Source organism: Bemisia tabaci, chromosome 1 (assembly GCF_918797505.1).
Source record: "Bemisia tabaci chromosome 1, PGI_BMITA_v3".
Classification (NCBI taxonomy): Eukaryota; Metazoa; Arthropoda; class Insecta; order Hemiptera; family Aleyrodidae; genus Bemisia; species Bemisia tabaci.
The window spans coordinates 91,918,464-91,942,874 of record NC_092793.1 but is presented as its reverse complement, the minus strand read 5'-3'; the positions used below and the strand labels follow the sequence as shown (position 1 = coordinate 91,942,874).

Below are 24,411 nucleotides of genomic sequence, written 5' to 3'. Positions count from 1 at the left end.
TGCATAGGAGCATGAGCAAGATTTATCATCAATTGACCGCTGGCCGCTAGGTACCTGGGTGGGCGAGCGACAATACGTAAGCGGTGGCATATGGTTCGATTGACAGAGGAGTGGGGAACGGTCAGACGTAGGGGAAAGGTTCAGGCTGAACCGTTCAGCACAGCGCAGCGTCAGTCACCGGGTGGGGAAGAGAGTCCGGGAGGGGACACTTCCCCTCGAGTGAAATAGAAAAAGGCAGAATCCTTCGAAGTTTATATTAATGATGATGACAAGTTTTGATTGGTTTTACAGGAAAAAATAAACAAATTAAAACAAAAAAAGAAAAACAACAAAAAGTTAAATTCAACAAAAAGTATGTAGCCGTCATTCTCGATTACCAAGATCATCTTCTTAGTAAAAAAAAAGAAAAAATAAGGACAAAAATAATGATGGAGTAAAAATAGACCATCTCATCAGTGAAAAAAAAGAAGAAGAAGAAGCAAAAAATAGAATATAACATAGAAACAAATTTTGCACACAAAAATTTAATTTCACACGTGAGAGCTATTGTATTCAATGACAGCTCTCAGAGGCGGGTCTATGTTTTTTTTTTCGGGAACAAGCGAATGAGTCTGTGCACTATGATTTTGTACAAAATTGGTCAAAATATAAGGTTCGGAAGACCCATTCAAATTACTCTTCCCGGTTACAGAGAGCTATCATTGAATACAATAGCTCTCACGTGTGAAATTTAACTTTTGTGTGCAACACTTGTCTTTATGTTGTTAAGCGCGGTGTGCATACGCCGCACTATGGTCCACAGACCCTATTTAACGGAACTTTAGTCAAATTTTGAGGGTGGAAAAAATTAAAGTTTGGCACTACAGTTTTATCATACATACTCTCATGGATCGTCACCTAAGTTTTCATCGACTAATAATGATTTATAAGATTGTGACGGACCCTAACAACAGAGCGCGCGGTAGGTCTTCATTAGCTGATTGTGAGCTGCATTCGGTGGTGCGTTACAGGGTGTTTATTTTACCGAGTTACGCCTCATCTATGTAAATTTTTGGGCAACGTGGATCCACCTGATAGCAAGTGACTTCCTTTTCACCCCGTTTCATTAATTTTGAACCGAAATTTGTATGCTTTTGAACGCTCCAAACATACGCCAAAAAATGCTAGAAATCAGTGAAATTCGTAATTTTTAGGAAGCTCTAACTTTTTTTTAATTCTAGTTAATGCTTTGCGGATTGAAAAATCTTGTTCAACATATCCTTGACTTTAAAATGATGCCAATTTAAATTGCGCCTTTTTGCAACTAACGGTCGAAATTAATTTTTTTCGGAGTGCACCTCCGTACATCAAAATGTGGAATATTCCATGCATTTTTGGCGTTTTTGCGACTGTTAAATTTTTTCTAGGTACAAAATAAAAGTATTCCGATGTATTTTGAACTACTGAGTCCGAAAATGACCTTTGTATTTTCTTATCACCTCTCACTTTTCCGAAAAAGCAACTTTTTCCCGGGAAAATGAGCAATTTTGACGTATTTTTGTCATAATTGCAATTCATGTTGATAAATTATACTGGACCCGTGATAAAGAGATTCTGTCATGTATATTAAGCTGCTAAATCCGAATATGAAATAGGTTTTGGTTAATCACCCTCCAGTTCTCCGATAATGCCGATTTTTCCGCGCCTTTTGGGTAAAACCTTTCCCGGACTCTAAGTGTGCTAAAAATACGGTTTAAATTGATTTCGATGTTTGATATATCGATTCTTATGTATTTTGACTTGCTAAACCCGAATATGACCTTAGATTTTTCCTATCACCCCTCATTATCCCGGAAAATTTAATTTTCCTCGGAAAACGAGCTTTTTTGGTATTTTTCCGACGATTTTCCGTATTCTGAGGAAAACGGGGGTCTGTAAGAGGCAATTTGAGGTCGAACTCCGGTTAAATGTTTCTTAAGACGTCATAGAAGACCTAAAGAGGAACTTGGAAAATCGCTACAGCTCCATAGAATAGGAAAATTGGCGCAAAAATACCGAAAAAGCTCGTTCTCCGAGGAAAATTGAATTTTCCGGGATAATGAGGGGTGATAGGAAAAATCTAAGGTCATATTTGGGTTTAGCAAGTCAAAATACATAAGAATCGATATATCAAACATCGAAATCAATTTAAACCGTATTTTTAGCACAAGAGTCCGGGAAAGGTTTTACTCAAAAGGCGCGGAAAAATCGGCATCATCGGAGAACTGGAGGGTGATAAACCAAAACCTATGTCATATTCGGATTTAGCAGCTTAATATACATGACAGAATCGCTTTACCACGGGTCCAGTATAATTTATCAACATGAATTGCAATTATGACAAAAATACGTCAAAATTGCTCATTTTCCCGGGAAAAAGTCGCTTTTTCGGAAAAAAGAGAGGTGATAAGAAAAAACAAAGGTCATTTTCGGACTCAGTAGATCAAAATACATCGAACTAGTACTATTTAGTACCTGAAAAAAATTTTACCTACATGTTGCAGAGGTCAACAGTCGCAAAAACACCAAAAATGTCCATTTTTCCGGGTAAAATCGGCTTTACCGGAAATTTTAAGGGTGATGGACCAAAACGGAGGTCATATTCGGATTTACCGCCTAAAAATAAATGAGAATAGTCTGATCTCGACAGAGAGACACTTTTGTTATTATTTTTATACATGTCTAAATAGGGTGGAAAAAATCTTCAGTCTTAAAAGCGCCAGAAATCACATTTAAGGTTAAGTTTCTCGGTCAGGATGTTAATATTTTGTTAAACTAAGATGTAAAATGAAATCAGCGACCCAAAAAACATAAGATCCAACACCTTTTATAACGGTGCAGTGCATTTTCGAATAAAGTTCCGTTAAATCCAGTCTGTGGACCATAGTGCGCCGTGCTTATTGGCCAGGTTGCGTAAACCCGCGGCTGATGCATGTATCACCACCCATTGAATCGTGGGTAATTTTAAAGCCGTTCCTGTGGCGGGAAGGTAGTTGAAATTATGAATCATCATAGCAAATTAATCAGATCATTTAAGCTGTTGGATAACTTGATTAAATCGATCTCGTATCGAACTGAGTACACTTTTCATTACTTGATTAGTTGAAATCTGTGAATCATTTCACTGTTCCCTCTTTTGTTCCGACCAAACTGCTGTTTAAAATTTTTCCATAAAATTACACGTGCAAGTATGAAGAAACCGTCGTCTTCGGTTCGACTACTTCTAATTGGTCAATACCTTGATTTGAGCGTTTCTAATTGGTCCATCGTTTGCGGAATGTTACTGTGAATTTATGACGACTTGCTCCACGATAGCTTATTCAATCCCCTATCAATACAGTAGTCAAATTTAAGTTGTATCATTTACTTCCATGTATAAAACTTATTTTTAAATAATGGTCAATTGAAGGTGGCGTAAATCGAGTGTTTACATCATATACCTGTCGCAGGCAATTAGTCAAATCAGGCATTTAGTCAAATGCCTAGGCAAATAGTCAAGAAATGTAAGAAACTAACGAAGTTTACTATTTGCCTAGGCATTTGACTAAATGCCTAGGCGCTTGATTAAATGCCTAGGCATTTTATTAAATGCCTGAGCATTTGACAAAATGCCGAGAGGTGATCAGGCACATAGTCAAATGAACGGACCGGGGCTAGAGGTGCTTCCATCGCATTTTGAACCGATCACCGTACACGGCTCTGTTTGGTTTCGGAACCGAAAATGGGTCTTGGAAGCACCAATATACCATCCTCCATTCTTGCTAAATTAACGACTGAAGAAGATTTTGAAAACTTGCAGAACAAAGGGAATGAAGAAAGAAAACGCTCTAGGGATTCAAATGAGCCGGAACCATCGGATGCACCTGTAGAAAAAGCTGCTAGATTGGAAGATGACATAAATGATGTCCCTTGCTGTAACTGTCAGACAGGTGGTAAAACTGAACAGTGTTCGACATGTCCTAATGTCTGCCATGCACAATGTGGGCAAACTACCCTCGAAGACGGGCAAACATCCCTTACCTTCCTTTGTAACTTATGCCAGAATGAAATAGTAATTCGTCAGACACGTTCTGAAACTCATGAAAGGCAAAAAGATGCAGCAGCTGGCATGGCAGAATCAAGTAAAAAACTGTTTGATGATTTACAAATAGAAGACAAAGTTATTTTAGCCGTCCCAAAAGTCGATAGAGGGCCGCTTGATCATCAGAATGTACAAGGTTTCGTAACAGATATTCGTAACGGAGTTTACCAAGTCGGAACTATTGGTGGAATCATAAAAAAATTGGTGCGCCAGACCTGACCTTCGACGAATCGACTGTGTTGATTTCGACTTTTCACAAATTCCGCGAGAAAAATTCATATCGATCCGTGAGGCGGTTGCAGCCGGCTCTATGTTTGGCGGCCAAGGTGTTATGAAGTGTTCCTGTAAGCCAAGCAATTTGACTATTTGCCTGATTTTTAACGAGTTTCACTATTTGCCTAAAGGCCATACGGCATTTAGTCAAATGCCTAGGCTCTTTATCAAATGCCTAGGCACTTTATCAACTGCCTAGGCGAATAGCCAAAGTGGGTTTTCGGTAAAATTTGACTATTTGCCTAGGCATTTGACTAAATGCCTGATTTGACTAATTGCCTGCGACTACTACTTTTAATTGAAGTCAAGCAGGTGTCATTAATCATTTAAAACCCCTTAATTGAATAATTTCGTGTTAGTGGTAGTTCTTGATTAAAAAATGTTGCTCTTGAGAAGCCGCCATTAGCCCACCTAAAATTTTAAAAATGAAAATAAAGAAATAATTACCATCGCACAAGGTGGAAAATTGCTCTGGAGGACTCGTTACTGACAAAGTAGCCAAAATCAGAACTCGATGGATTGATTTAATTCTTGAATACGCAAATATTGGATCAGCTCAAATTCCGCGATAGCGAATGCATGCTGGGATGAACCTCGAGACACATGAAAGCATGTGTTAATTATAGCTCAAGAGGAATCCGCTCAGCCCGTCCTCTCATATCACGGCAGCGGCACAAAAGCGTCAAGGACAAATCTTGTGAAGCCCCTTCCATCGTCCGAGTCAGTTAAATACTCTTTTTTCTGACCCCAGCATGAATAGCAGTGATAGCTCAGTTGTCTACGCTCACTCACGCTAACTCGCCCATGAAGGAAGGGCAAACGGGGTTCGATTCTCGCTGATGAGAGGTGATTTTGACTGATTGTATTGAATGTTTTAGACCATTATTCAATCCCCTATCAATACTGTAACCAAATTTAAGTTGTATCATTTACTTCCTTGTATAAAACTTATTTTTAAATAATGGTCAGTTGAAGGTGGCGTAAATCGAGTTTTTACATCATATACCTAATTTTAATGGAAGTTAAAGTGTCATTAATCATTTAAAACCCCTTAATCGAATAATTTCGTGTTAGTGGCAGTTCAGATAAAGAACCAACTTGATTATGAATCATGCCGCGCTTATCCAACACCTCGTGTTGGACTTCCCTGCTTGTATTCTGTTGTTTTTTTACTGATGAGATGGTCTATTTTTACCGTATCATTCTTTTTGTTCTTCTTATTTTTTTCTTTTTTTCTTATTTTTTTTTACTAAGAAGATGACCTGGGTAATCGAGAATGACGGCTACATACTTTTTGTAGAATTTATTTGTTTCAAATAAAATGTTTCTTTTTTCCTGTAAAACCAATCAAAACTTGTCATTCATTTCTATGCCTGAAAATTGAAGGGTCAAATTTTTGCGTGGTAGCCAAGTCACTGAAATACATCGTCAAAAATCGCTCAAAAGTCGCTAAAAATCGTGTTTTTCTGGCTTGGTAACGGCTCCGCGGAGATACAGAAGCATCCGCCAACAAAATAATTATTATATCCTCTAATCCTACTATAAACATAGTTTCCAAAAATTGAAAGTCCGATTTTTTACATGCTTGCCAAGTCGTGCAAAAAATGGCGAAATTCGATGTGATTTCGACTAAATTGAGCGATTCGGCCTAACTGTGAGCCTGCAAATTGAGGAAAAACTGCCCGCATCCGAAAAACTAATATTTTTCCCTATTCATGTATATAAATGGTTCCTAAAAACCGAAAATTGACTTTTTGCGGGTTGCCGAGTCACCTGAAGAAATCGATAAAGTTGTTGAAATATACGAGGCGCATTCGGACGCAATCGCGTTTTTTGCATTTTTAAGGGCACCTGGGGGGCACAAAAAATATGTTTATCCAAAACCCAATTGGCATACATTAAATGACTACTAAAAGTGAGTTGATACTCCAAAAATCAGGGCTCTAGCCAATCTCTATCATCCTTAAACATTGCGATGGAATCGGAGAAAACAGCTAGAATTACGAGATTTTATTACACAAAATGTAAAAACGGCACCCGGAAAAAAAATTTGTTTCGAGGAACACTGCCTAGGCGCAACTTTTCCCCCCTATGTTCCCCCCTCGATGTTTTTTGACTCGCTCTACTGTAGCATCAGTTCAAAGTCCGTAAGTGGGAAAACCACCGGTGGGGGGGGGGGGGGGTGTGGGAACCCCAATGGACTTCCCTTTGCGTTTTTGTTGACTCTAGCTTCCGTTCTATGTTTCTCTTTAAATCATTCTCAGTTGTTGATTGAGTTATTTTGTATTTCAGTTCTTAATAATACTGTAGTTTTTTCGTTTGAGTTTTTTTAGTAGGTTCAAAGTTCGATTTCAATGTGGTTCGTCTGATTATTTTTTTTATTTAAGTTGTTGATAAGGTAATTGTTTTTTATTTTTTTATTTGCTTTCAGTTGTTGATGACGCATCTTTTTATTTAATTCTCAATTTACTTTAGGCAATTTCAATTCATTTCGTCCGGGCGATTAGGACGATTTTGCTGACCGCGAAGCAGCCTTAGCTGCCAGCGCCTCGGGGGTTGTGCCGCGTAGCAGCCAAAGGGCAAGCCTCTTATTCAGACATAAAAACCAAATTATTTTTCTTCATTAACGGCTTCTTTAATGGTCCGAAATAGAAGCAATTGAAAAGGCATTGTTTTTTAGGAAGTATTTTAAGCATTAGCATTAGGAAGTATTTTAAGATTACTTTGGGTGACCATTATTACCATCGCGCTTTTTAGTGAAAACCGCTGCAAACGCTTTAATTTATTTCGGAGGCGAAACCGCGACCGCACAATGTAATAGCGATGACTAAAACTTAGGATTGCAGGACTCAGCGTTTTACATTTTTCAATTTTGTTTTCTGGCAATGCGATAAAACTATCAGTCATGTTCCCCGATCGATCGAGGAATTGAAATCCTCCTGTACTCCTCTTCTTCTCATATAAAGAAAATTAGTGAACTGCCCCCGCGACCTTCAAATCTCTGGCTACCACGCTTTCCGCACCACCCAAGTAGCAAGTATACCTATAGATGGACATAAATCGTAGGAATGTTGCTATATTATATTTGCCATGCGTATTGCCTATTCCCTCATTTGAAGGCGCGGAAATTATTGCTATATTGTTGCTATGATGTAGCAATAAATTCCGATTATTGGTTGTGTCACCTGTTGCCAATCTGCTAATTGCAAGGCGCAAAAATTATCGCAATAATCTTGCTATTAAGTATGATGAAAAACTCCCGCGTGTTCCTTTCCGTAACTTGTTTTCAAATATCTCTAGCATGAATGCAGGAATGTATCGCAACAATTTGATGAAACAACCATTTTTCCTCAATTTAGTCTTCTCGAAATAGCTCAAACTCGATAAATCTGAAACTTTAAAAATTTCAATGCTTTTTTTAAAGGTTTGAATTTCCAGTCAATCAAAATAAATATCGTCTATGCTTTTAACCAAGTTCTGGGAAATTTAATTTTACTTCTTTCATGCCTTTCTTTCCTCCTTTTATTTCGTTTCTGTTTTTGTTACTTTTAATTCTTTGAATTTTTTATTTCATGCAAATGCGCCGGTAAGGGTTTCGTTTCATGTCGGAGCTATATAATGTGTGAAAAAAGAGGCACCCGACAGGTAGCCTGGCTATCTCAAACGGTAAAGGCGGCGCACGGCAGTAATCCGAAGGTTGCGCGTTCTAATCCCGCCTGGGACAGAAGAATTTAAAGGGTGCTGGATAATTGAATCATGAATTTCCTGTCAATTCCGGCAAGATCGGATTTTCGAATGGATTCTGCAACGTTGTAAAAATTAGGGTAGACTGATAAATTCCTCAATTTTCCTAAAACCATTTGGCACCGCCAGAAATAGCAATGACATTGCTATTAAGTATAGATTTTTTTTATCGATCTGACCTGACGAAATCGGGAAAAATCGTCCAAATGTTGACTGAGAATTGCTACTTTATAGCTATATTATTGCAATATTTTTTACAACTTTATACCTATAAATTGATACATTATATCAATTTTTACGTTGAAAAATGCTACTTGGGCAGCGTGTAAAAAGGCGAAAATTGAATAGAATGCGCGGGTGCCGAATATTCCAGTTTATCAAAGAAGTGCACTCATGACTCCCGCGGCCGATCGAGATCCGGCGATGAGCATAGACATTAGAAAACCATGGCAACAGCAGTCCGGCCTTCCGTCTCCAGAATCCGCGCGACCCACAAAGAAACTGGGTCGGCCTCGGTACCTTTGGGAGGCTCCCACGACGCGACGCCCCCGTTGCCGACTCCCTGGGGCACCGCCAAACGCGGGACGAAGGGCAGAACCTCCGGTCGGGACGAAGGGCAGAACCTCCGGTCCAAACGCAGCCTCGATAGGCACGACGGGGAGGGAGGCATTGTGATTTTTCCGAAAACTGTCGGAAGGCCCCAGCGCCCCCGCCCCTCCGGACGGAGGGATCACGAAATCCGACCTTATCGAACATCGCCGATCCAGAGCCAATACCCGCAGACGGGACATGAAGCGCAGGAGACTAACGGGGAAGTACGAAGTGGGGTGCTTCATGCAAGGATCGAAAAACGCCCGTCCGGGGAGGTCGGGGTTGGTTCGGTCATCGTTTGAACTTAAGCTTAGGTAACCCGGGGGCATCCGCGCGCCGAAACTTGAGCCGAAATGACAAACAGGGCGGAACTGGCGGCGGTTTTTCTGACAAAATTCTTAAGGGCTGCAGCAACCCCCTGAGGAATTGAACCCGAAACCCCAGAGGGGGGACCGGACATCCGGCCGCCGATGTTCCGCGGATAAGTTTTCAGGGTCGTGGGACACGGGGAGACCGCGGGACGGGGCCGAGAATTTCAAGGTCATGGCGGACTGCCACTCATTTTACTATGTAAAAGATTTGTTTTAGTACAGGTTATTTTATTTATTTTCTCATGTATTTCCATTTCATCAAATCGCAAGCATTCAAATTCGTCCCAATTAATCCGGGTAATTTTATTATATTGTTCATCCTTGAACAATATCTCGTTTGAAAAAATAAAGTTAGCCCCCGCCCCCCAAAATTTTGGGGGGCGTTACCAAAAAAAAAAGTTGCCACCTTAGACCGCGGAACATTCCCAAAGTTTCAAACTTTTATCTGAATTTGGAAAAAAGTTACAGGGGTGGTCAGTGACTTTTGGATAACCCTGTATTTAAGTTTATACACCCTATAATGAAAAAGGTGACCGTTGGCAAAGTTAACACTTTTTACAGTGTTTCAGGTAGAATTTTTTTCAAATTTCCTTTTCTTGGCCCTTCTTCCAAAAGTTGACCGGTGGTTATGGTAAGTGGTTGATATAAGTAATCTATACTTTTGAGACGTGAACGGAGTCTCTGAACAAAATAAAGTTTATTATTTTTCTCTGTATTAAAACAAATATCTAAATGAAATCTTCCTCTGTTGTTAAAAGTGTTCTAAAACCTCTGTGCTCTGTTTATACATACAGTAGGATACTAAGAATCTATTTCTGGCATTTAAGTGGATGTATTCCTACCAAACAGGACCGTGTGCGGGTGAGAAGAGATACGGTTTGCTCGTGGTGCGCTGGATAAGAGATAATATCAAAAAGTGCGTGAATCCTTTGGCGAAATGAAAAGCGGGATTTTAAATGCACCAAACGGAACTATGTGCCAACTGTATGCAAAACTCATGAGCCGCGAGTATGACACAAGAGCGTTTAGTCCAGGAATATTAGATAAAAAATCGGCGAATAGAAAAAAAAAATCATATATAAGGTTTTATGTGCCAAAGTTGTTCACTGGGGTGTCAGGGACTCCCAGCAAAAAGTCCCCAAGAATCCCCTGCACGCTCGACCCCCCCCCTTCCCCCTAAAACCCCCCCAAAATCGACCTTTCTTCGGTTTTTCGTAGTAACTCAAAAAGAATTGGTTTTAACGGAAAATAAGTCATAAACGAAATCAGAGTTCATAAAATTTCAAATGAAAATGACTAGTATGAATTTTCGTGTAAAACGATTTGGAAACCCTCAAAATGGCCACTGAAAAAACGGGCATTTACGGAAATTTCAGATTTTTCCCGAAATTGCCCATTTTTGTTTAAAACGGCTGCTTTTACGTAAAAATCAATGGCGGATTCTGAAAGGTCGTTGGATTTCACAGTAGCAATGAATAACATCGAGCATTTTAGACTCACGGTCGATCAACGGAAATACGATTTATCGATGCTCTTCCGCCCGGGCCTAACAAATCAAGTGCCAAGTGTTGGGTAGTTACTCATTTAAGTTTACGGTTCTGCAGGAGCAAGGAAGCGTTCAATTATCTCGTAATTCATCTGAAGAGGGAGGAAAGTGGGGATTCTTCCATCCAGAACACAGAAATTGTGCATTGTGAGTTGGGGCCGGGGGTCGGGTCTGAAAAGTAGAAAATATAGCATTACTTTATTATTGAATGGTCCTTTATATTTTTCAGTTCGATTAGTCTCTAATAAAGCAAAAATACATTTTTAAATGTTTCCTTTTTCGCTTCGATACCTCCAACTCCAGTAAAGGTGGCTGGAAGGGAGGGGGGCGATGGTTGTTGAGAGAATATCATCTTAGAGGACAAATGCAGAATTTACATGTCAGTTAGAGCACTGACGTATGTCCCCTCACTCTTTAGCATCCTTAAACCACCGTCCTCCCCTTCCCGTCATAACCCGCCGTTCGAAACTTCGATTTGAATTTCGTAACGACATAAATTATTCGTTTTATGACAGCAACTTTCAACGTGGCATTTTTTTTCTCTCTTTCTTTTCCTCTTTAGCACCAAATAATAGAATTTCTCTTCTTCGCGGGCTTGAACCATGCCTATCGTCCCTTAATGTTATACCGTTGCGCGGCTAGTCGGAGGAAAGGTAATGGGTACCCCCCCCCCCCATCCCTACACTCCCCCATCCCATGATGATGGTCTTAAGAGGGTATAAAGGCTAATACAAACGACTCCCGAGTGAAAAAGTATGATTTTAGTGTCATTAGAACCCCGGCCGAAAATGTTTCACTACCCAGCACTTGATTTGTTAGGCCCAGGAGGGAGAGCTTCGATATATCGTATTTCCGTTGATCGACAGTGAGTCTAAAATGATCGATGTTATTCATTTCTACTGTGAAATCCAACGACCTTTCAGAATCCGAAGTGAAAAATATAAAGGACCATTCAATAATAAAGTAATGCTATATTTTCTACTTTTCAGACCCGACCCCCGGCCCCAACTCACAATGCACAATTTCTGTGTTCTGGATGGAAGAATCCCCACTTTCCTCCCTCTTCAGATGAATTACGAGATAATTGAACGCTTCCTTGCTCCTGCAGAACCGTAAACTTAAATGAGTAACTACCCAACACTTGGCACTTGATTTGTTAGGCCCGGGCGGAAGAGCATCGATAAATCGTATTTCCGTTGATCGACCGTGAGTCTAAAATGCTCGATGTTATTCATTGCTACTGTGAAATCCAACGACCTTTCAGAATCCGCCATTGATTTTTACGTAAAAGCAGCCGTTTTAAACAAAAATGGGCAATTTCGGGAAAAATCTGAAATTTCCGTAAATGCCCGTTTTTTCAGTGGCCATTTTGAGGGTTTCCAAATCGTTTTACACGAAAATTCATACTAGTCATTTTCATTTGAAATTTTATGAACTCTGATTTCGTTTATGACTTATTTTCCGTTAAAACCAATTCTTTTTGAGTTACTACGAAAAACCGAAGAAAGGTCGATTTTGGGGGGGTTTTAGGGGGAAGGGGGGGGTCGAGCGTGCAGGGGATTCTTGGGGACTTTTTGCTGGGAGTCCCTGACACCCCAGTGAACAACTTTGGCACATAAAACCTTATATATGATTTTTTTTTTCTATTCGCCGATTTTTTATCTAATATTCCTGGACTAAACGCTCTTGTGTCATACTCGCGGCTCATGAGTTTTGCATACAGTTGGCACATAGTTCCGTTTGGTGCATTTAAAATCCCGCTTTTCATTTCGCCAAAGGATTCACGCACTTTTTGATATTATCTCTTATCCAGCGCACCACGAGCAAACCGTATCTCTTCTCACCCGCACACGGTCCTGTTTGGTAGGAATACATCCACTTAAATGCCAGAAATAGATTCTTAGTATCCTACTGTATGTATAAACAGAGCACAGAGGTTTTAGAACACTTTTAACAACAGAGGAAGATTTCATTTAGATATTTGTTTTAATACAGAGAAAAATAATAAACTTTATTTTGTTCAGAGACTCCGTTCACGTCTCAAAAGTATAGATTACTTATATCAACCACTTACCATAACCACCGGTCAACTTTTGGAAGAAGGGCCAAGAAAAGGAAATTTGAAAAAAATTCTACCTGAAACACTGTAAAAAGTGTTAACTTTGCCAACGGTCACCTTTTTCATTATAGGGTGTATAAACTTAAATACAGGGTTATCCAAAAGTCACTGACCACCCCTGTAACTTTTTTCCAAATTCAGATAAAAGTTTGAAACTTTGGGAATGTTCCGCGGTCTAAGGTGGCAACTTTTTTTTTTGGTAACGCCCCCCAAAATTTTGGGGGGCGGGGGCTAACTTTATTTTTTCAAACGGTAACCCCCCCTTTGTGATATCTCATTCGAAAGATAATAAAAAAGAAAATTTTTGGCGCAAACCGCAGGTTAAAATGTTCATTTTTGACAAAATGGCGGCTGGTCAAAGTTCAAAATGGCGGAAATTTGGCATCTCCGTTGTTTATTGACGGATTGGTGTGAAACTCGGAATCCTAGGGTTTTTCGAGATGAGAAAAACGATTCTGGCATTGGTTTTCCAGAAAAGTCAGTCCTTTTCAAAATGGAGGCCTAGAGCGGGAAGTGGATATTTAGGCTGCATATCGTTGGATTTGCATGAAACTTGGTATCTGGGGGAATTTCGGCACAAGACGAACGAATCTTTCATTGGATATCTGAAATTTTGACAAATTCCAAAATGGCGGCGGAAAAATTGCAGACAATCAGTTTTACGGCTGTTTACCGATGGATTTGCATGAAACTCGATATCCTGGCGGGTTTTGGCTGGTTAAAAAGGAATCTTTCAGTAGATTCTTGAATTATCAAATAATTTCATGCTAATCCAACTGTAAACAGCCGTAAAACTGATTTCCCGCAATTTTTCCGCCGCCATTTTGGAATTTGTCAAAATTGCATATATCCAATGAAAGATTCGTTCGTCTCGTGCCGAAATACCCCCAAATACCAAGTTTCATGCAAATCCAACGATATGCAGCCTAAATATCCACTTCCCGCTCTAGGCCGCAATTTTGACCGCCGTCATTTTGAAAAGGACTGACTTTTCGGGAAAACCAATGCCAGAATCGTTTTTCTCATCTCGAAAAACCCTAGAATTCCGAGTTTCACACCAATCCGTCAATAAACAACGGAGATGCCAAATTTCCGCCATTTTGAACTTTGACCGGCCGCCATTTTGTCAAAAATGAACATTTTAACCTGCGGTTTGCGCCAAAAATTTTCTTTTTTTATTACCTTTCGAATGAGGTATCACAAACGGGGGGTTGCCACTTGAAAAAAAAAGTTATCCCCCACCCCCCTTAAGGGGGCCGCCCCCCAAAATTTTGGGGGGACCAAAAAGTTGCTACGTTAGACCGAGGAACAACCCCAAAGTTTCAAACTTCTATCTCAATTTGGAAAAAAGTTACAGGGGTGGTCAGTGACTTTTGGATAACCCTGTATAGGGGTCCAAGTTATGATGTACGTCATAATCAGTGGAAATAAAGTACCAAATGATGAAAACTTCATATACGTTTTTCTACAAACGCGATTTTTGAATGTGGACCCTTTTTCCAGGAAGCTCCTCAATTTGAACAAAAAAATATTGACATGGGCAACTAAGATGATGTACGTGTTCCGTAAATGTGAAAAATATTATTGACCTTGGAACTTCATTTGGGTTTTTTTTTGGGGGGGGGGGGGGGGTCGAGCGTATAGGGGATTCTTGAGGACTTTTTGCTGGGAGTCCCTGACACCCCAATGAAAAACTTGGGCACATACACCCTGTATAATTTTTTTTTTCTATTTTAACTATAATTCCTGGACTAGTTGTGGACAGGGCTCATGAGTTAAAACTCGCGCGGAGCGCGATCGTCGCCTCTCACGTCAGTGGCCCTTTGTAATTTCCATCTATTCTACCATCCGAGAACTAACGAGCACACCCCATAGATTCCTGGCATATCACATGGCACATAGTTTTGTTTAGTAAAAATACACCCAAGTTACTAGAGGCAACTTTATTAATTTCTCCTTTATAACGGAAAATAAAAATAAATCTTCCTCGATTGTCAGAAGTAAAGAATAAAGTTAAAAAGTGTATATTGGAATGAAAAAATGATACCTTAAAGCTCCTATGTTTTGTCAGTTTGACCTTTAGGGTTTTTTAATTTAAAAAAAAAAAAAAAAAAAAAAAAAAAAAAAAAGTAAAAAATCAGTCATCGTCATTGGGGTAGTCTTAGTAAAACATTTATAAGCACATTATATTTGATGGTAGTGCGCCACCTAGAATCACGTGATGTTTCGATTGCAACAATTGTTTGTTATTAAAACGAAGAAGATCTCAATTTTTACCCCCCCCCCCCTCCCCTCGCATGATAGCCATTTTCCAGAAAATAATTTAAGAATGAATGGGAACAAGATTGACCTAATCGATGAACCCTATCCCGGCGACGGTGTATATTGATGAGGGTCCTTTGATACAGCGATTTAACAATCCAGGCGCTGGGTTAGATAACTCTTCCGTTCTTTTAAATGCAAAACAAACGAATCAATTTGACATTAATTGTAGTACCTACCTAGATAGGCCGATCTTCTATTTGTTATTTGACGAGAAAAACATTGTCATCAGAAACAACGAAGCAATTTGTTAGGCATGCAGTACACAATTTACAGGTACATATTTTTGGCTGTGAATCGATAACGACTTTGGGTTCTCTCTATATTATAAACCAAGTTTCTGGAAAATTTTATTTTCCTCGGAAAAGCCCGTTTTTGGAAAAATCTCAATTTCCAAGAAAATGGATCGGTTAAGGGAGAAACCAAGGTCACTTTTAGACACTGCAGCGTTATAAATGTCACGGGTGTCACCTATCTGGAGCGAAGCGTTTTTTTCGTTGCATAGCGGGAAAAAGAGGTGTATGAGTACAGACAATTTGAAGGAAAGCACTGACCGCCACGAGACAAGCAACTATCCATTCTTCCACGGTCGAACCCTCAAGTCCAGGTTGACAGTTATCGTCTACTTAGAATTATTATGTGTGTGCTGGATGAAAACACTACAGCAACTTTTCTTCATTTTTAATATTATATTCTGCTAAACAACTGGACTACAATCTGCAATAAGGAACGACTTTTTCTGGTGTAGATTAAAAACAACGTATGTAGCATTAGTTTCTCTATGCACATAAGTGTTTTTACGAATGAGACAGGGATGGTAGTTCCTGATTGCAAAATGAAGTCCAAATGACCAGAAAATACATTTTTGCACCGATTTGAAAGAATGGTTTTTGAATAATAAGAGGAAAGTTGGAAATGGAGCTTCTGGGTGGGAAATGATTCTACGTTTATAAAGGACACGAGAAGGAAACTTTATGTCCTTACAAGAGATGGATGTGAGTTATAAAATGTTTAAAATGGCTCGTTGCATAGAAAAAAAAGGGGGGAGGTTTAAATACATAAATTGAAAGAACTATAATCGCTTTTCCAAAATCCCCCCCCCCCCAAAAAAAAATCTCCAATTAATGTAAAAATCCTCATAATTTCGGATTTCAAAACGATCTTAGTTTAACAGGAACGTTCCATAGATAAATGAGGCACAATAAATAAGATATCGGATGTTTTAACTTCGCACTATGTTCTTCGTGAGAGAATTTGGAAGTTAATTCCTGATGATGTTCATGTATCCAATGGGACACATTGCAAAAAAATAGATGAAAGAAATAAAATCCTCAATCCCTGAAATGAAAGAATTATGACTGGAACCTTAATAGGAACCTTATCAATGGTGAAAGTGCGGAAGTGCGTACCTCGGAAAACACGATTTTCCGGAAGAATAAAAAAACTACATCGAAAAAAATGAAGGTGCTACATTAACATTGATAAAGTTTGTTAAAAATACGTCCGGTCTAGTTGTTGCCTCAACGACTGTGGTTGTTACGGTAGCACGCTTTAATAGTGGCATTAACGGTCTCAGAGGGTGTAAATTTTACATCCCACAAAGGATATTGACTTAACAATCATAGATGCTAGCCTAACATTATTCTTGGAACGTTGATTGCATAATCTCTCAGATTGTTAAGTTCAGTCCTTCCAGGTCGTAAATTTTACGTCCTGAGATGCTAATCGAACATATTCTTGGAACGTTGACTGCACAATCTCTAAGATTGTTGCGTTTACGCCTGTCAGGGCGTAAACTTTACGTCCTAGGATGCTGCTCCAGCTAAAAATTTCCCATGGGAATACACACGGGATCCCGCGTGCTCCTTCGAGGCCTCAAAGAAAATTACGAAACTTATTTTATAACGTAATTTATTTTATAAATCTGACCCTGCGGCCCTCTGATCTTCAATTCCATCCCTCCGCAGAGGTACCCGAGATTGTTTTGTGAGAAGAAATTGGTTTCTGAGGGTTATTTTAGTGAGTAAATTACAGTTTTGCTTTCTTTGTTCAACATTTTTCAGTTTAAAATTTAAAAAATTTGAAAAATGATGATTTATCTCTGGGTAATATATGAGAATATATGTCGCGTATTTTTCAGCAGAATTAGCATTGCATCTCATCTCGCCCAACGAAAATATTCATAGCCCAGAAAACTGCAAGCGAACCAAAGAAATTCTCAAATTTCTGAGTATGCTTTTACTTAAAATTGACAATTTGAACCCTACAGACATGTCCAGAAAATTCAGGAGTCGTCTGCATGTCGCGTATTTTTCAGCGTAATTATAGTATTGAATCTCATCTCGCCCAACGAAAATACTCATTGCTCCGAAAATTGCGAAAAATTGCGAGTAGACCAAAGAAATTCTAAAATTTCGGAGTGTGTTCTTACACAAAATTGACCATTTGAACCCTCCAGACATGTCCAGAAAATTCAGGAGTCGTCTGCTTGTCGCGTATTTTTTGGCGGAACCAATGAAAATATTTTTTTGAAGAATGCACTTCTTTTGCCAGAAATTAGAAGATAGAGAGGCAAAGCCGGAATAAAACCTTGAATTAGAAAATTTTATTCAGAATCAGTCATAATTTAACCCCAGAAGTCGGGCAGCAATTGTATGGACATCTATAATAACAATATAAGTAGATTAGCGTAGGATAGCGCCATTATACGACATGCTTGCAATTTGGCAACACTGTCTTTCATCCATATGAACACATCTACGATAGAATCGATATATATCGAAAATCCTAACCTAGAATCGATTTTCGTTAGTGTATTTACAATGAGAAAGAGCATTGATGTCAACATGCAAGAATCACCAATGCCTGGCACGTGAGTGATCTAATATAAGAAATTAGCATAAAATCCTCGATCTTGCGTCACAAAAAAATTCATAACTCACGGTAAGGCAAGAAAAGGCAAATGAACCAATGCGTCCCCACGCGTCCCGCAGCTTTAGGGCTACGTCGGGGGAACTTCCGGCTTCCCGGTAGACTTTTTATTTTATTCATTTTTTAAAATCTTCTGTTATTTTATTTATTTTTTAAAATATGTTTCATTTTATTTTATTCGATTTATTTTTTAATCAATTTTATTTTATTTTATTTATTTATTTTAATTTGTGATAGTACATTTATTTCAATATATTTTATTTTCTATTGATTTTAATTTATTTTATTATGTTTCAGTTTGTTTATCTATTTATTTCAATATATTATACTTTATTCATTTTATTATATTTTATTTTATTTATTTATTTATTGGAATATATTATATATTATTTATTTTAATATAGTTTAATTCATTTATTTATTTATTTATTTAAGTTAATCTATTTTATTTTAATATATTCCATTTCATTTTGTTTATGTGTGTGTTTTGTTCATCAAATGTACAGTTATTCATATTTTATTTTATATTATTAACATTTTAATAACTTGATTTTTTTTAATTGGATTCATGTGTTATTAACTTCTTTCTTTCCGAAAATTAATCTACTTTTCTATTATTTTTGTTTCTTTGAAACTGCATAATGTAGAAACTTCCAAGAATTTCGTTGCTTTCCATCATGCAATCAGCACGGGGGGGGGGGGGAGGGAGGAGGGCATTTATGGTTGCTAAATTACCCTCGATTAGCACGAGAGCCTCCGGAGCTCCACGGCAGCGGCACTCGGGAGATCATAGGGGTTAAGAAACGTCGGGCGTGGTTAGTACTTAGATGGGGGACCGCTAGGGAATGACCGCTGTGCGGAGATTTGCAGCCCGAAGCGGTAGAACAAATTAATGTTCGTGTATAATCCTTAATCTTTTTTTTTCTATGGCTCTGCTAGTAGTGACGGCATTTTGAGCATTGAATAGGGAGCTTCCCAGGGTAGCCACTTCCCAGGGGAATTATTCCCCTGCCCAAAACCGCCTGGGTGAAATCCCCATGGGAAATTTTTGGGAGGGTCTGGGTAGATGAACTTTTTATTTTTTATGCCTCTTAGTCGCAAATAAGTAGATAGAAAAAGAGAGAACCAGGCGAATTTACGCAAAGGTCACTGGATACGAACGCAACGGAGCTATGATCCACTTATTTAGACGTCATCGACTGCCTATTCCACTAGACGATATTATTTATTCATTTATTTATTTATTTTTTAAATTTTTTTTTATTTTTTATGTTTTTTAAATTTTATTTTACGAAGTTATGACGTTTTGCGGAAAATAATCATTGCGCGAACGAAACGCGAAAATATTGTCTTTCCTAGTGCAGCAATTTCTGACGTCAGAACGTCTTCACTTCATTTTCTCCACTCGTGACCGACTGCACTCCGATTGATACCCGTAAGTTTTCTAAGGAGTCAATACATCTTGAGGAAGTAAATATTTTAAAATAAGGAAGTGCTTTTAACCTCACAGTTCTATCCAATATTATAAGGAAGTGTTTTTTACACACGATTGTATTGCTATGAAGAAATCCGTTTCCAAACCACCTTAGAGGTACCTAGGGTTATCAGCGCGTTTTTTTTTTAAAGTGGTACCCCCAGTAGGCCTATTCCACTAGATGATATTATTAGTTTACATCACAAAAGATCTATGTATGTAACTATCATACAACTAATCCTTTGGACAATTTTCCAGAATGAAGTCATTCGACACGTTTTGATATTTTAGAATATTTTCTGAAAAAAAAAGAAAAAATCCGGAGCTGCTTACCATTTAAAGAGTCATTCCTTCCCGTAAGGAAGACTTATACATTGTAAGATAGTAATATCGCATCTTACCCAAGGACACCCACTACACACCCTTTGATTTCCGCTTTTTACTTTGTAAGCCCCCTCTATCCACAGACAAAACTACTCTCCTGAACTAAAGATCCTGAGCCGCACACTGTATGTCCCTCAGTCTACGGCAGGGTTCACATCCAATAAACAGCTAATGAAACTGTAAATCACACGATATTTAATTACACCTACGAACAATAAAGAACAAGTGATTGGCTGTCTTCATACGTCATTTATGGTGCTCGTAGGGTATTTTCGTTATCAGAAAAAGAGCAAGGGGTTCATTGAAAAATTCAAGCATTGTGTGGATTGGGAGAACATAGAATAAGCCTCGGGGGGGGGGGGGGAAGGGGGGCACCACTTCAAAAAACGCACAGGCTGCCCTATTTTTGTGGTGATACCTTTCTCGTGGTATTATGAAAAATTACACTTCCTTAACAGTCAAAGTAGAATTAATTATTGGGTGAGTAAACATGGCACATCCTCATGGTAAGGATATTAAATGTTCACTTCCTTAAGAGTAAAAGGTAACGCGAATTATGTCAAAATAATGTATTCGTATGGTTAAGAGTGAATTTCAGTTCGATTCGTGGTTTTATTTAACCTTGATCACCGTTCGAATTTCCTCCAATTCCACCACCTCCTGCTCTTTACTTGCCTTTCCTTGTCTTTTCTCCATTTATAAGTCTTCTGCTTCGATAACAATTCAAATTACCTGCTCAAGCTACTTTTATCCACTTTTCTCCAGAACCTTATTACCCGTGTACGGGATGGACGTCAGCGCACATGGGTCCAATTTCAAAATTTTGTGGATTCTCAAAAGTTAAATAACACTCAAAATTGGGGGGAGAGGGGCCCCTTGCATCCAAAAAAGTACTTTAGCACCTCCTAAGCCCTTTTGCCTCAACCGTTTGCCCCTAAAACAACACTTTTGGTCTCTACAAAAATTAGCACCGCTCCTTCTTTTCCTATGAAAATATAGAATTGACGTCATTTGTAGGTTCAGCGTGACGTATTTAAGCTTTTTCCTTTGATGTACGTTCGTGACTTATGTCTTTTTTCGTAGGTGTAATTAAATATCGTGTGATTTACAGTTTCATTAGCTGTTTATTGGATGTGAACCCTGCCGTAGACTGAGGGACATACAGTGTGCGGCTCAGGATCTTTAGTTCAGGAGAGTAGTTTTGTCTGTGGATAGAGGGGGCTTACAAAGTAAAAAGCGGAAATCAAAGGGTGTGTAGTGGGTGTCCTTGGGTAAGATGCGATATTACTATCTTACAATGTATAAGTCTTCCTTACGGGAAGGAATGACTCTTTAAATGGTAAGCAGCTCCGGATTTTTTCTTTTTTTTTCAGAAAATATTCTAAAATATCAAAACGTGTCGAATGACTTCATTCTGGAAAATTGTCCAAAGGATTAGTTGTATGATAGTTACATACATAGATCTTTTGTGATGTAAACTAATAATATCATCTAGTGGAATAGGCCTACTGGGGGTACCACTTTAAAAAAAAAACGCGCTGATAACCCTAGGTACCTCTAAGGTGGTTTGGAAACGGATTTCTTCATAGCAATACAATCGTGTGTAAAAAACACTTCCTTATAATATTGGATAGAACTGTGAGGTTAAAAGCACTTCCTTATTTTAAAATATTTACTTCCTCAAGATGTATTGACTCCTTAGAAAACTTACGGGTATCAATCGGAGTGCAGTCGGTCACGAGTGGAGAAAATGAAGTGAAGACGTTCTGACGTCAGAAATTGCTGCACTAGGAAAGACAATATTTTCGCGTTTCGTTCGCGCAATGATTATTTTCCGCAAAACGTCATAACTTCGTAAAATAAAATTTAAAAAACATAAAAAATAAAAAAAAATTTAAAAAATAAATAAATAAATGAATAAATAATATCGTCTAGTGGAATAGGCAGTCGATGACGTCTAAATAAGTGGATCATAGCTCCGTTGCGTTCGTATCCAGTGACCTTTGCGTAAATTCGCCTGGTTCTCTCTTTTTCTATCTACTCAAATACGGCCAAGGAGTGTAATTTAGAACACAAATATTAACTCATTCTTTGTTCTGAGTATTCAGTAAATCAGAACTTCATGGTGCAATATTGTTATTCTCGTGAATTATCTTTTCATAAGTTCTTTAACGGCTGTTCTAAGCTTGTTTGGAACTTAAAGAATTCATCTCTTATTTCCTTCGTCAATGGTAAACAATAAATATGCTTGATAATGGTTAAATAGCCAAGAGGATATTCACTCAGCGACCATTTAGTTACAGATTATCATTCTCAGATGATGACAGTGTTTTCCTCGTCCTCTGGCATTCTTTCTTAGGAAAAGGGAAGTAAGGATGAAAGTGGAAATTTGAACAGTCACGCGCACCAAATAACTGATGGAAATAGAATGAGTTCTGACCTTAATGCAAAGATTCAAAAAATCTTGATCACTAGTGTTGCTTGCTCGAGCTGGCAATGCTTTCCCATGCCGCCTGAGTTCTTGTAGAACCTCATGGAGGTCGAAAACGATGATCGGGTCTAACTTGTGACGATTGACCACTGTCACCAGATATTCAATGTAGTGAGTCCTACACAAACACATGCACCAAAGTTTAGTCGATGATAAATGAAACTAGAATAGAGTTATTCAAAGAGATGCTGATGCACGATCATATTTGAACATTGAAGAATGTTATGCAGGGTGTACCAAAAGTCCGTCCCACCCCTGCTAACTTTTGAACGAATTGAGCTAGAGTAATGAAACTTTGGGAATGTTCCTATATCAAAGGGGACCATCTTTTTTTTTGGGGGGGGGGGGTCAAAATTTTGGTCCCCCTCAGGGGGGGCGCGGGGAGCCCCCAACTTTTTTTTCAAATGGCAACCCCTATCTTGTGATACCTCATTCGAAAGAGCATAAAAAACTAAGAATTTTGGCGCCAACCGCAGATCAATATCTTAATTTTTGACCGAGTTATGATAGGTCAAAGGTCAAATTTGACCTATTTTCAAAAAATCATAGGTCCGGTTCAAATTATCGTAAAGAAAAAAAATTGCCCTCCGGCCAATTTATGCGCGGCGCAAGCGCCGCGTGTGGGGGGGGCTTCGCCCCCATCATGGTGCGAGAATCGCACAACACTTTCTCGCTTTTGCCGGCGCTCCGCGCCGGTATAGACACTTTTGCTGGAATATTTAGAAAAATACTGCCAATTTTACAAAATCATAAAGTTTGATTGGAATTTTGATCGCAGGATAATAGTTATGAAATTTGTATTCAAACCACTTAACTTTATTGTAAATGTCTTCGCGATATGTGATGAATTCATATATTCGGACTCGACTTGTTGATTTTATGAGGCATCTTCAATTAAATATGTAATTGATTAACAAAGTCTCCTGTCAAGGACGGCGATCCGTAAAAATCTTTAGCTTTTCTACGATTCATTAGGATCCATTAGATTCATTGACATCATACTTCAGATACGATTTTATATTATAATCTCTCCTTAAGCACGGTCAAAAGCCATCAAATATCTACTTTAATGGGTAGAATGACTATTCGATGTTTAAATAGTCTTAAAACTAAACGGTTTTCGCTTAGCATCTCCCAAATTTTAAATTTGGCGGGCGAATCTACCTGCTGGAAGGTTCACCACACGCCCGCCAAGAGCGCCATCTCCTTACCGCGTATCCCCGTAATTCAAAGCGAAAACAATAGAGAGCGCTATCTCCTTGCTGCTGTCGACAAACGTCAACAAACCTCAGGTTATAACAATCATAACCTCCTTTATTAACAAGCATTAAATCAGTCATATTTGTGCCGAATTATTATATTATATTTGTGCTTAGTACCTCGTAAAAAGGAACCGCAAAAGATGGAATCTGCCGGGATTCTAAATTCATTAACAACAAACATTAGTTTTTAATAAAGATCTAAGTGTCAGTTCTTGGCGTTAGCTTGATGATTCATAGTACCTTTGTAATGTGAGTATGTACCTAATCAGTTGTCTAATTTTGCTTTGTGTATACCTACGGAGTAATTTTGGAAATAGTATATGATGCATTATGTAATGCATTTGAATTCCTAGGTTCCACCTGACTCAAAGCGTTTGCTGCTATTATCTAGAAGCGTTCCGACTCATTTATCAGAGAATTGAGCGTCTCCTATCGGCCCCTCTGCAATTATGAGATTAGTCCAAGAATCCTTTAGGAACTTAAATTAATGACTCAGATGGTGCTTTTGAGCCAACTTTCAAAGAATTAAAGGCATTTTTTTCAAAATCTACAGTCCATGAGCTCTCCTCGCTATATGACGCGTAACCCTTCAATTTTTAGTTTAGTCCAAAGACCTCATAGGAACTTACATTATTGAACCAGGTGGTGCTCTTATGCCAACTTTCGAAGAAATGAAAGGCATTTTTTTCAAATTTACAGTCTTTGAAAATGAGTTGTTTGTGTAATGTCGCTGAGCAAAGTGCCCTACTTTTGGGCCTCGTAATCCCTTGAATTTTGAGTTTAGTCCAAAGATCTTTTAGGATC

The 24,411-nt window shown here is 38.6% G+C and overlaps 1 protein-coding gene across 9 annotated transcripts in view; it reads right to left on the bottom strand.

Annotated features, from left to right (window-relative positions):
- Positions 1 to 24,411, bottom strand: part of LUBEL (Linear Ubiquitin E3 ligase) — a 197,029-nt gene that overhangs the window by 4,135 nt on the left and 168,483 nt on the right. For 7 of the 9 annotated variants that reach the window (XR_011900886.1, XM_072306495.1, XM_072306497.1 and 4 more), the window contains one exon: positions 22,295 to 22,463. The exons of the other annotated variants lie outside the window; for them this stretch is intronic. Coding sequence is in view for 6 of the 7 variants with exons in the window: in XM_072306495.1 (XP_072162596.1) it covers positions 22,295 to 22,463 (169 nt within the window). In the remaining variant the exon portion in view is untranslated. The remainder of the gene's footprint in view (positions 1 to 22,294; positions 22,464 to 24,411) is intronic. 9 annotated transcript variants of the gene reach the window in all.